Source organism: Phasianus colchicus, chromosome Z (genome assembly GCF_987193195.1).
Source record: "Phasianus colchicus chromosome Z, bPhaCol1.hap1.1, whole genome shotgun sequence".
NCBI classification, from domain to species: domain Eukaryota; kingdom Metazoa; phylum Chordata; class Aves; order Galliformes; family Phasianidae; genus Phasianus; species Phasianus colchicus.
In genome coordinates, this window is record NC_143476.1 from 45,891,169 (window position 1) to 45,904,949 (window position 13,781).

Sequence of the window (13,781 nt, forward strand, 5' to 3'; positions counted from 1 at the left end):
AGAAGGAAGTGCTGGCTGAAGTTCTTTTTTTGTGCTTGAGCTCTGTATGGGGACAAGAATTCTGGATCAGAGAAGCTTGTAATAGTACACGCTGATTGGATTTAGCAGTAATAATCCTTTATCTTCAGTAATGCATTTAACATACAGAGTACACTATTTACCTGTCTCATATCCTTTTTCATTTCTCAGTACTTTGGTCTAACAGACCTGTCAGTTGCATGTTGTTTTCAGGGTCAGTCCTACCTCTCATGTTACTTCTATTCTTTTGACTCATTTCTTTGAAAACTTTAGAAGATTAAATGAACTACTTTCACTACCTGTTCTGCAGAGCTTTACCTATGGTTGTGTAATGTGCTGTTCATTAGGTAAAGGAAATTGAATCCTTAACACAGTTGCTCTAACACAGCATGGGGATTAATCTTCCCTCCCACTTAGGTACTGGGACATTCACTAAGTCTAACAAACTTAATGAGATGGTAAGTGTAACTGACGGCGAGAGAGGAACTTACTTATGTTTGCTTGTGAGGTATTGACTTTCTTACACTTGGAGGTCATTTGAATGTCTTTTAAGAATTACTGAAATGTTTATTGATTTCAGGGTTTAATTATTATGCCTACTCCACATCTGCTTCTTTGGTTTCTTTTCTACTAACAGATAACAGACTGTAGTTTCTACTAAAAGTTAACTCAGCTCTGTTAATAAATTAATGTAAAAATATAGCACACATTAAGAGAGAGACAAGAATACAAATATTGAGGAAGATGGAGATTTACTTAGTGTGGAAGGAAAGCACTAGGACTGCCAGTGAAACAGCCTTTCCAGGTACGTGGATGGCTTATGGAGGCTGAGCATGGGACTACTCCAATAGCAAAGCCTGATTTCCACTTTGAGGCTCTAAGGTATGTTGATACACAGAGGTTTCAAGGCACAGAGTAGTGCCAGCCCTACAGAATGATGACAGACCCAAGTGATCTATCTTAGCACTCAAGCAGCATTGACTGCTATTCCCTCTTGGAAGCCGCAGGAATGGGACAGAATGGTGTGGAATGGCTGCACCATAGTCATGTGGCTGCAGGCATCTCTCTCAAAGTGTCTCCAACACACCAGAGAGATCACTAAGATGCCACAGCAGGCAGCAACACAGGCCAGGGGCACTTCCCTCCTGCAGTCCTGCCCAAGCCATGGGAGCCATGAGCAGAGAGAGCAGTATGGCCACAGTCCTTCCAGGCCTTCCAGGTGACTGGATGGTGATCCAGGCCTAAAGAGCACTTGCATGCGAAATCCTGCTGCCATCCTGTTGTATGGCTGGCTGAAAACCACATGAGGAATGATTTCTAAATCTGCTGCAGAGAATTTTCAAGGAAATCCCTTCTTCCTTTGTATCTCAAGTAACAACACTTCAAACGCTTCCTTGATGTTAAAAAGCCCCTGAGGAAATAAGCTGCTAGCTGCATGTTTACTTTACCTTGGTTCAGCACAGAGGGACAGTTTGTGTGCAAAATTGGAAATCACGCTGCTAAGACAAAGCAAGCAGACAGGCTAGAAACGTTTGGCACAATGCCATTATTATATCCGTTGTGTAAAACTAGAGTTAGAAGAGGGGAAGTGTAAAGGGAAAACAAGTCACGAGGCTTGCGGCTGCAAATTAGTGTCTTAATGCCTCTTACAGGTCAGAAATGTTTTGCTCCATGCCTTTCTTTGCTAAGTAAAATACACATGCTTTCATTGTATGTTCTGATGAGAAGAGGTGACTCGTGCTTATGTGTGTTGTGAATTAAAGGGGTCATTATGTCAGCTAGTCCATAAACAAGATAAGTTATCTGTGTTATCTGTTAGAGGGGAGGCTGAAAACATTTAAATGACTTTCCCATCCCCCCCGTTTATCTTTTGGTCATTTAAGATAGCATTACCACACAGGCATTTTAGAGGGATAATTTGAAAATTATCCAAGATTCAATTACCTTCAGGTGGGCAGATGTATTTGCATTTAAAAGCAATTTTAAACAGAGAAGCAATTAAATTACAGTATATGTGTATTTAAAAGAGACCTCTTTCTACATATCTTCATTGCTTTTTCTCTCAGTCTCACTAAATGCTTGTGATTTCAAGTTTAGTCCCTTGCTTTTCACAGATGAAAAGGCAAGGCAAATAATAGGTGCTTCTGTCTGTTAAAGAGAACTTACATGTGTATGTGTGCGTGTTTGTGTATTTGGATGTATGCAGTTTCAAATAAATAGAAGCGTCATTATCATATTGTTCAAAGCATAGCAGATTCTCCTTGGTCACCTACTGATTTAAACACTGTGACTGGTGCTCAGTTTATGCTGGCTGGCTGCCAAGCAAAAGCAATTATGTGCAATAATAGCAAAATTAAGAGGTGAGTGTTGCCGTTTTACAGCAGGACATGGCAAAAATCATTTCCTTCTGTCAGCTCTGTCTTGATTACACATAATGTCAGGCATGCTCACTCTCATAACATACACGTACACACAAATATTTGCACGCAGGCTCTTGTTCTTTTTTGTTTGCTCTCTTTCCTGTGGGTTTCACCTTGAGGTCACTGAAACTAGGAAAGAGGAAGCGTTTAGACCACAGTGTTTGAAAGCAAACAAGAAAAAAACTCTGACTTTGTGGAGAAGGAAAAATATCAGAAGAAAAACAAAACAAAACAAAAAAATCCTACTCCAGTTGTTGTGATGTTGGCTGTGATAATACTTTGTTTTTATCCCACTGGCAGGTGTCCTGGTGGTAAACGTTACGTGGAGGAACAAGACTTACGTGGGAACACTGCTGGACTGCACAAAGCATGACTGGGCCCCTCCCAGGTAGGCAATTGTTCTAAGTGTGTTTTTTCTCTGCTGAGTGAGTTGTCACTCCCAGTCTCCGTCAAGAGACTGTACAGAGATAATAAAAAGCAAATGGATATAATTGAGAACATGCAGCCATGAAATGAGTAATTCCGTCTTCTCCACTGAAAATTGGGGGCCTGCAGGTGCTATGTTTTATTTGCTTTTGTTTTGTGTTTTTGAGAGGAAGTGGGAGATGCATGGGATTCAAGCAAAGGGAGATTGATTAAAAATATATATATATTTCTGTAGGTTTGGAAGAATTTTCTCTCCACTGTAATTAGGTAGTCTCATTTTTTACCATTATTGTCTTTTTTTTTTAATCTCGTTCTTTTTGAGACTCCAGCACTCTTATTTGGAAGGAACATGTCCTTTAATGCACATGAAAATTCTATTATGGGAAGCAGTGTTATTTTGACATATCTCTTCAGTTCACAGCTCCTTCTGATGACATCTGCTCTTGTTTATATTTAGGTTTTGTGAATCTCCAACAAGTGACCTGGAAATGCGAGGAGGAAGGGGCAGGGGGAAGCGGGCAAGGTCCGCTGCAACTGTGGCTATACCTGGAAATGATACAAGTTTCACTGAGTCTAGAGGACTTCAGAGTAAGAATCGAGGTGGCGCTAATGGAAAGGGAAGAAGGGGCAGCCTTAACTCAAGTGGGCGCAGGACACCCCCAAATTGCTCTGTGGATGAAGTCAAAGCCAGCCCCTCATCTACAAACAAGAGAAAAACTAAGCCTCCTATGGAGCTAGACTTAAACTCCAGTTCAGAGGACAGTAAGTGTGGAAAACGTGTTCGTACTAACTCCAGAAGCACTCCAACCACCCCACAGGGGAAACCAGAGACTACTTTTTTGGACCAAGGCTGCTCTTCTCCAGTGCTGATAGACTGTCCTCACCCCAACTGCAACAAAAAGTACAAGCACATTAATGGACTACGATACCATCAGGCTCATGCACATTTAGACCCAGAAAACAAACTGGAGTTTGAGCCTGACAGTGAGGACAAAATTTCAGACTGTGAGGAACCATTGAGTAATGTGGCACTTGAATGCAGTGAACCAAGCACAAATTTGCCAGGCTTTGATCCACTAAAAGCACCAACATCTCCTTCCTCTGCTACTACCCCAGGAACCCCCAAGGGAAAAAGGGAACCGACCAGCAATGGCACCAGTTCAGTTATCAGTTCCAAAACTGGCAAGAATTCGGGCAAAAAGAAGGGTCTGAACAGTGAACTGAACAGCCTTCCAGTAATTTCTAATATGTCAGCTACACTGGATAATTGCTCTGTAACAGATGGCAATTTGCAAACTGAAATGCCAAAACTGGAGGCTGAAGGGTTAATAGAGAAGAAGAGTTTGAGTGATAAAGGCAAGAAAGGTAATAATTGCAAAGTGGATAAAAACATTTCCAAACTGAAAACAGCCCGGCCCATTGCCCCAACGCCAGCACCGGCTCCTCCTCAGTTAATAGCTATACCTTCTACAGCCTTTACAGCCAGCACTACAGGGACAATACCAGGACTGCCCTCTCTAACAACTACCGTTGTTCAGGCTACACCAAAGAGCCCTCCGCTAAAACCTATTCAACCAAAGCCCACAATTATGGGAGAGCCAAGCACTGTAAACCCAGCTCTCACATCACTCAAAGACAAAAAGAAAAGGGAGAAGCGTAAGCTAAAGGACAAAGAAAGCAAAGAGAGTGGAAGCCCTAAGATGGATTCTAAGCTGGGAAAGCTAGAGGATTCAAAAGGCTCTGGGAAAGATTTATCTGGACATTTTTTAAAGGACCATCTCAACAAGAATGAAGTGTTAGCTAATGGACTTTCTGAGTCTCAAGAGAGCAGGATGGCAAGTATTAAGGCTGAAGCTGATAAGGTTTACACATTCACAGACAATGCGCCCAGCCCTTCTATAGGGAGTGCCTCCAGGATGGAATGCAGCACTTTGGTGAATGGACAATCTTCAATGGCGCCTCTGCATGTGTTGACACAAAATGGTGCGGATAGCGCTGCTGCTAAAACCAACAGCCCTGCTTACTCTGATATTTCTGATGCAGCTGATGATGGTGGCTCTGACAGCCGGTCAGAGGGTGTGAGGTCAAAGGCCAGCTCTCCTTCGGATATTATTTCTAATAAGGACAGTGTTGTAAAAGTACATTCTTCAACCGCATCACAATCGGCACAAGCGAAAGAGTCCCATTCTCCCTATTACCATGGCTACGATCCTTATTATTCTCCAAGTTACATGCAGTCTGGACAGGTCAGTGCCCCAGCAGCTGGAAACTGCAGCACCCCACAGGGACTGAAGATCAAAAAAGAGGCAGATGAAGAGGCTGAAAAGAAAGAGAAGGGGGAACCGTCAGAAGCCAAGAAAAATGAAAGTGGTTCCTCTAATTTGCAGCCACAACATCAGTCAGTAATAACACAAAGACACCCTGCACTTGCTCAGTCACTTTATTATGGACAGTATGCCTATGGGCTCTATATGGACCAAAAGTCCTTAATGGCCTCTAACCCTGCTTACAGACAGCAGTATGAAAAATATTATGAGGACCAGCGGCTAGCAGAACAGAAGTTGGTACAGACTGGGAGGGACTGTGAAAGGAAGAATGAACCTCCCTTGAAGGAAATTGGAAAGGATGATAAGCAGAAAAATATCCCATCTGCAACTATTTCAAAGGCTCCTTCAACTCCGGAGTCAAGCAAAAGTAACACTAAAATAGGGTCTTTGGTCCCTAACAAAGGTGAGGAGACGAGCAAATCACAGATCCTTTCCAATCACCAGCAGCAGCTTCAGTCTGACAGTTTCAAAGCCAAACAAATGGAAAACCATCAGCTCATAAAGGAGGCTGTGGAGATGAAATCTGTCATGGACTCCATGAAGCAAACGGGGGTAGATCCAACCACAAGATTTAAACAGGTGAGGTCACAGGAAATGGAACAAGAATGTCTTGGTTTGTCCTTACAATGTGTGGGATTTTATCCCTGATTTTGCCATGTTCTTCTACTCTTGCAGTCAAGCAAGCTCCACCATCCTTTTTTCATGCTGGATAGTACTGTGGTCTGTGAATAGACCAATAGACCTTTCAGTTGAGCTGCTTGAAAAGAGAAAAAAATATCTAGCAAGGTGGTGACAGGATCCAGACTTAAGACTTGAACAGACTATTTTAAATTACATGCATGAATAAAAATAATTAGATTACTCTTTTAGATGTAAAAGCTAAGCAATTTGCTTAGTTCAGAAATGAGACATTTCAAGCAACATAAGCAGCTTCCATTGTGAGAGGACTTGAAGTAGATTTGAAACATGGTTTGAAGTGTTTCCTTTTTTTTTTTCTTTTTTTTTTTGTTAAATGATAGTTGGCATTTACAAAAGATGGGTGAGCTGGTTCTTTGAAGAGTTGGCTTGAAGCTCAGCTAGTTATCTTAACCCAAGATGACCTTTTTGAAACAGTTTAGTTCCCCTTCTCTCCTTAACCAACCTCAAACCCCTACGGACCCACACAATGGATGAAATCCTTTCTCCATTGAAGTCAGTGATAGTTTTGCTGTTAACTTCAGTGGAACCAGAATTTCATCCAGTGGCTCATGGTGACCTTCCTAGATGTCAAATTTCCTTCATTCCAGGCAATGTTACTGACTCTGTGTTCTGAACTGAAGCCTCAGCGCTTAACACTTTCATGTTCTGGGGTATGATACATCCCAGACTTCACCCTAGCAGTCTGTCTTTCAAGATGCAGTGGGGTCAGGTGAATGGGAGTTGGAGAGCTCTAAAGGAACTGGGATGGCACAGGCCTGAGAAGAAGAAGATTTCTGCTGATTCAAATGAATTTTTGAACCAGACAGTCTGAGCGTCTAATTCTGTGCTTATGTTTTCATTGCATGTGCCACAAGTATGTATCTGTTAGAGCAGTGTTTGCACTTAGCTGTTCCATATTTTGCATTAAAAAAAAAAAAAAAAAAAAAAAAAAAGGTCTTGCTATTATTGTTCAGTGCTGATTTAATGTAGTCTGGTAAATAAGTCATCTTTTTAATTCTATAGTGTCTACAAACTGTTTTATGTAATATATTCAGCAAGAAATGCATTTGTGATGCCCTGTACATGTACCCAAACCTTGTGGTGTTGACACTGTGAATGTTTATCCATGTGTAATTTTACAAACTTAAAACAAGACTGCCAACCTGGAGAAGCCTGCTGAAATGTCTGACCTCCACTGATTTATGAATGTTTGTAATATCAGACAGCATAATCATCTTTTCAGCTAGATCTGTTTTTTGCATTCATTGTTCCAGGTAACTTAAATGCTCTGACATATCGTTAGGCAGCTTTAATTTTGTGGTTCACAGATATTTTTTGCTCTCCACTGGGAAAATATCTCTGTGGGCTTTAATTAAAATGTTTTATGAATAGCGTGGTCTCAGAACTTTGGTACAATGCATATGTATTTCATGATTAAAATAGTTAAAGGCATGAAGAAGGATATAAGATGAAGCAGTTTTATTAAATTTTGATAATAGTCTCTTAGTCTTTCATGGGAATATTGGTTTGTCTCTAAGCTCAAGGCACTCTGTAGCAAGCAAATCTCTATGTAATATGGATATGTTATTAAACTAGCTGTTAAAAGTGCATTAAGTGAAATGTGAGGAATATCAATATTGATTTTATTTCAATATACAAGTTTAGAACAAAATTTTCTTCTCCTCTATATTAGGATCCAGATACACGAACATGGCATCATTATGTCTATCAGCCTAAATACCTTGATCAGCAAAAATCAGAAGAACTTGATCGGGATAAAAAGTTAAAAGAAGACAGCCCTAGAAAAACACCTAACAAGGAAAGTTCCCTGCCTAACCTTCCTGTCTCATTAGCAAGCATTAAAGAGGAGCCTAAAGAGGTCAAGCGTTCTGATTCTCAGTCAGTGGATGAGAGCAAGATAAAAAACGATGATCGAAAGACTCCTGTAAACTGGAAGGACTCTCGAGGTGCTAGAGTAGCAGTTTCCTCACCAATGAGTCAGCATCAGTCATATATCCAGTACTTGCATGCTTATCCTTATCCACAGATGTATGATCCCAACCATCCAGCCTATCGAGCAGTCTCTCCTGTCCTAATGCACAGCTATCCTGGTATGTATTCTGAAATTTGCCTCATGCACTCGTTAAGATTTGCACATTCAAAGTGTAGTAAAGCTTGAATTTTATTATTTCTAATAGTAGCTAGAGTAAATCAGAAGCTTTGTGGGTGACATTTGTATTGTTAGTGCTTCTACTTGGGAAAGTTCTATAGATTAAACTGATTTGACACAAAATGTTCCTTTTTTGAACTGTCACAGTTTCCAGCCAGAGTTTCCTCAACCCTTGACTGTCTGCTGTTGCTGTTAGACTGATGGATAGCTTATTGCCTATAAAAATATTCTAAGCACTTACTGTCAAAACCATTATAGTTACTACTTCTTTCACTTAAAGAGGACCCATAAATGTATGAAATGGCTATCAGCTCAACCCTCTTTATAATCTCCATTCCATAATTAGCCATCAGCATAAATGTAGATATTTAAAAAAAAAAAAAGAAGAGCAGAGCTGCTGTCTAGTAGCCACATGATCTGATCTTGATGTTACCCTCTCTCCTGGCATTCCCTTCTGCTACATCAATGCAACCAAAATGTGAAAACAGTAACCTGATGTTGTATTTCTTGTTTACCTGCAGGGGCATATCTCTCTCCAGGATTTCATTACCCAGTTTATGGGAAGATGTCAGGGAGAGAAGAGGCGGAGAAAGTCAATACCAGCCCAAGCATCAATGCGAAATCAACCACTGAGTCCAAAGCACTGGATTTGCTCCAGCAGCATGCCAGCCAGTATCGCAGCAAGTCTCCTGTTGTAAGGCCTCCTCTGTTGTTACTCAGGAGTGGTACATTTGGAGATGTGTAAAGAGCATCATTTTAAGAAGCATACGATCTGGAATCAAGCATTGAATACATAATGCTTCTTTGTAGTACTGCTTAAAATCAGTTTCAAGTCACAATTTTTCTGTGGCATAAATTAGAAGTGACACATATAACAGGGTTCTTGTGCTCAGAGTTTTCCTAACTTAAATGAATGGACTCATATGGAGCCTAGATTCAGGGATACTTCCTGGTGCACAATTTATTGCAGTTATGTAGGATGCTTCTGTTTGGAAACAGAAAACAAAATGGGAAGTTGGGCATGGGATTTGGTACTATACCCTGCTTGTATTTGCCATGAAGCCACATTTTCCAAACAGCAGATTACTAGTCCTCATTTATGAAGATTTCTGATGTTGGCAAAACACGGAGACTTTCAGACAAGTTGGTGCTGGTTTTAATTGTGAGCAAGTCACTGGCTTTCATTCTATTTTCAAAAGGTCTTTCTAGCTATTCAGGCAGGTTTGATCCCAGAGCGTTTAAAAAGGGCTGAGAAGTCTCTACATCAGTTTTTCACCAGCTTAAATAGGTTGTTCAGGCATTGGCAAGTCAGCCAAGCTTAAGGGTACGTAAAATGGAAGTCAGCATGGTGACTTCATGCTGCAGTGTATTATGCCAGCATCTCTCCTTTGTTGAATTCTTCTGTTGGGCAAATACACCAGCTTTATATTAGAATCAAGTTCAGTAATCTATTAAGTTATTAGCTTCACCATTTGAATGCAGAAGGTCCTTGACATTTAATATTGGCAAGTGCTTTCTTTGTGTTGTTTTTGTTGTTGTTGAGATTTCCTTCTTTAAAAAATAATAATAATAATAATTAATTAATCTCACATCAGTTTTCTTCCACCTTTTATTGCCAGCCCGTGGAAAAATCGGCAGCTGAGCGTGAACGGGAAGCAGAAAGGGAACGAGATCGTCATTCACCTTTTAGCCAGCGACATCTCCACACACACCATCACACACATGTTGGAATGGGTTACCCGCTTATACCTGGACAATATGACCCATTTCAAGGTGAGCAGAAGGTTTTGAGTGATAAGATTAGCTTGCCTTGTGAAGTTGTTGCTTTGACATTGCAAGTCATACCTACATGAGGCATTTTGAATAGAGATCCCCTTGTTAAATCAGAAATGCGTTACACTTAGGAAGAAGGCTTGGAAACCACAACTAGAACTAAAAGTAAATAAATAGCCTCATACCTGAAGAGATACCAGGTTTTGTTACCAAAACTGCTACTTAGAATATTATTAAAGATGTACCAGTTAGGCTGTGTCATTCATGTGCGTGTCTTGATTCCTGTTGCAAGCTGACGTTAACTGGATGAAAGAAACTGAAAAACAAACAATCTCCTTTTTGTATAATTAGGGTTGTGTAGGCAACGGAAGAAGTATAGCAAAGACAAAAGCTTTTTATAATGAGGATATTTTATGTACAAGGCATTGTAGTCACAAGGGTTTGAGCTTGTTATAATTCCAGTGTCTGAAAAAGAACTCTTTGTATTTTGTCAGATGCAGTGCATAAAGTTGCAATCAGGGAAAAGCAGCACAGTGACACATGATTCATTCTCTCTAGGTTTTATCCCAGTCTCTGACCGTTTTTCAGTGAGCCTGGATTCTAGTTGAATTAAAAGGAGGTTTCCTTCCATGCAGCAAAGTACATGCAGCTATCACAATTGCTGGCTAAAACGACATTAATTCATTATGTTCACTTGGTGCCTCAGCAGCTATTTTTCCTTTGTAAAAGTCTTGACATGTCTCAGTTTGATTCAGTGATACTGTATGCTTATGGGATGCATTATGCTTGTTCAGTTGGAAAACTGTAAAATGAGAAGTCATTATGAAAGCATTGTATTCTGCGCAGCTGGCATGTCGTGTCTGTAATTGACGGTGATTTTTGGTACTTTTGTTTCCTGGTACCTGTTACTTCTACTGAGCTTACTGTTTAGGAATTCATACAAACCATTTAGCAGCATGCAGTGCAGTACTTGAAAAGAAATACAATCAGTAGGAATGTTGTATTTTCTTGTAAAATATCTGTCAAGGACAATTCAGTATACTTAGAAGAAGGCACGTAGATCATACTGGCCAGGCTTCCCTAATGCTGTTGCCTGAAACACTGGCCATTTGTGTAATATGTCATGACACCCTGCCATTTCCTAATGGTGCTTTCTGTTTGTTTGCCTTAGCGATACTTCCTACCTTTTCTCACAAAGACCCATTAAAACCAGAAGTACATCAACATTCCTTCATTTCTTCTTTCCCTCAGGATTGACCTCTGCTGCCCTTGTTGCCACTCAGCAGGTGGCTGCGCAGGCATCTGCATCTGGTATGTTTCCTGCACAAAGAAGGTAAATAGCCAGTAAATCTTAAGTTATATATCTTAACAAAGAGAGGAGAAAGCAAATAATAGATTTTATAACCTGACGTTTTGAACTTCCTTGTGTGAGGAGGAAGTAAGGCTGGAACTCTGGGATAATCATAGTTTTATTCTCATCGAAGTCACATTTTGACCTGTTTTGCCTTTTAATTATAAGGTAGTTGATGAACAGGGAATAAGTAGTCTGCTTTCTGCGATTTTCCATAAATTACAAGTATCGGTATTATTAAGATAAAGTAAGTGATTCTGAAATTATAAGTTAAGATCCACTTTTATTTATTTATTTATTTATTTACTTACTTATTTATTTGTTAAAAGGGATTAAAACTTCATGCTCAGTTAGATCTGTGTCCTATGAGGAAAACTTTAGAGTTTATCTTATCTGGTTTGCTGATTTTACTATCAGAGAGTTTCGCCTCTCTAGGTTTTTCTAGGTTTTCAGTAGAGTTTACTCTCCAAGTGTCATCCTTATTTTTCAAGAGGGAAGAGACTTTTCTGTACAATAATGATCCCATTTCAGCTGAAAAGCACAAAGCACCACAATCAGAGCCTCTCTCATTGCTGCCCTGTTAAGTCTTAAAGTTTAATTTATTAGTATTAGTACTATAAAGTTCTGTGGTTATGGTTGTCTTTCTGAAAGCTGACTCTGAAAATAAATGGGCATGCAAAGCTCTCAGCTGGAATTATTTGAATAAGAAAGTTTGCTAGGTCAGAAAGGTCTGATGCACACTAGGGTTTCAAAATCGAAAAGATAAATGTTAGTGCTTTTTACCTGCTAATATGTTCCTGGCAGGGGAAGGAAGAGGACGTGGCTTGGATGTCTTTCCTGCTTGGGTTTGAGAGTGCTGTGCAGATTTTATTTCACAGTGTATCCGAGGTGCAGAAAATGTTAGGGAAAAAAGAACAGCAGATACTAAAACGTTCTTCTTTCTCTTTTCAGAGAATGATGAGTTTGGAGATGTACATTGTCATGTGACTGGATCACATGAGGAAGCGCTTTATTACAGACATCAGTTCCATGGTGTTAATTTGAAATGCCTTAATGGCAGGCAAAAACCAGTCATTTCATTTTTGTAAATTGCAGATTTTATCACAGAGTAACAAATGTTGCTGTAATTAGACTTCTGTTTTTATATATATATATGCGTATATATATATACATATATATATAAAAATATATATATATTCTTTACTTTTTTTGTATCAATAACCAGGCTCACACACAGGGTCTGCTGCTAAGTTGCAAACCACATAGTGAAAGGAGAAATGTATTTGTCATGTTTAGAAAGTGTTAACCACAAAAGGTTGTTTGTTTCTTTTCTCTTCTTCTGTTTTCTTTCTTTTTTTTTTTCTTTCAAATTGTAAATAAATAATGTTATGTATCAGTGTGCCTGAACCTTGCGTACCCTTCTGATATTTCCCACAAGCTCTCAGAGAGGCTAACTGTGATGACACTTTGGTACAATGTAGATGTCTATTTGGTGGCTTCTATTAAGATGCATCAGTGTAAAATGTTACTGTATTCGCTGTTTCATTGTAATTGTGTATTGTGAAAAATATACCTTTGGAAGGCATGGGGATCTTAGTACCACAAAAACTGTGTTGTACATAATGTAAAATTTTTAAATGGAAAATAATGAGCATCTGTGAATAATGAAATGTCTTTTTTTGATAATCTTGAATGGCAGATAACCAATAGCCTGCATAACAGAAGACATCTGTGATTGTTCTATTACTTGAATAGTCCTGCAGTCTTTTTTTTAATGTTTACAATTATCCAGTTTTAGAAGAGAGACTTTAATGCCATTGCCTGGTTACTTGTTTTATGCTGTAATCTAGTTTATTTTATGTAAAATGTATATTGAATGCTTTCATTTTTATACCTGCCTTAAATAATTTGGCAATCAGAATAAAGAAAAAAAGTTGTTTTTGTACTTTCTTGGTGTCTATGGGCCACTTCAAAAACGTGTGTTGTAGGCGTAGGTAGCAGAACCTGAAGTTGCCACACAACTCCTAGTCTGTGTCTCAGAAGCATTCCCCGGGACTCAGTTACCAGTGTGCCCAGCAACGATTCTCTGCCTTTCTTGCTGGGCCTGCAGCGCTGTTTTCTCCCAGGGGCAATGTGGGACCCAAGAAGCAGACCGCTTTCTGTTGACCCCAGCAGGCTTGGAAGAGGCCCATGGTAGACTCAGGTGGCATTTGTGGTACTTGAAAAGGCACTACAGGTTTGCCTTTTTAGCACAGCTGCGGTTACTATAAAATACAGGTGATTTTTGTGTGATATCTGTATTGCCCTCCAAAATAAGCAGGTGCACAAAAATGGACAACATATAGCTTAAAAGAAAAAGGCCATTGCTGTGCTTAACCATTGGTACCTGTATTACCACAAAATAAATGTATTTTGTGGCCGTATCGCCTATTTTGTTATATTGCACTAAACACAGTACACAGGAATATGAAGACACTAATCGTAACTTGAAAAAAAAGTCAGATTTACTGGTCAGGTTTTTGAGGCTTTAAATTCTATCCTTTCCTACATATCCCAGTTGTATCACCTGTTGAAACTATTTTTTAAAGTTTAATATTGTTTTGGTTTTTTTTTGGCAG

At 39.5% G+C, this 13,781-nt stretch overlaps 1 protein-coding gene across 7 annotated transcripts in view; it reads left to right on the plus strand.

Annotated features, from left to right (window-relative positions):
* ZNF608 (zinc finger protein 608) overlaps positions 1 to 13,781 on the plus strand; it is a 103,428-nt gene that overhangs the window by 77,080 nt on the left and 12,567 nt on the right. For 4 of the 7 annotated variants that reach the window (XM_090132617.1, XM_090132620.1, XM_090132616.1 and 1 more), the window contains 7 exons: positions 2,739 to 2,826; positions 3,322 to 5,770; positions 7,563 to 7,980; positions 8,561 to 8,733; positions 9,659 to 9,812; positions 11,064 to 11,123; positions 12,115 to 13,771. In XM_090132617.1, coding sequence (XP_089988743.1) covers positions 2,739 to 2,826; positions 3,322 to 5,770; positions 7,563 to 7,980; positions 8,561 to 8,733; positions 9,659 to 9,812; positions 11,064 to 11,123; positions 12,115 to 12,251 — 3,479 coding nt within the window. In that variant the 3' untranslated portion in view covers positions 12,252 to 13,771. Of the gene's footprint in view, positions 1 to 2,738; positions 2,827 to 3,321; positions 5,771 to 7,562; positions 7,981 to 8,560; positions 8,734 to 9,658; positions 9,813 to 11,063; positions 11,146 to 12,114; positions 13,772 to 13,781 lie in introns of those variants that run through there. The other 3 variants (XM_031588774.2, XM_090132618.1, XM_031588772.2) reach the window with 3 other exon arrangements.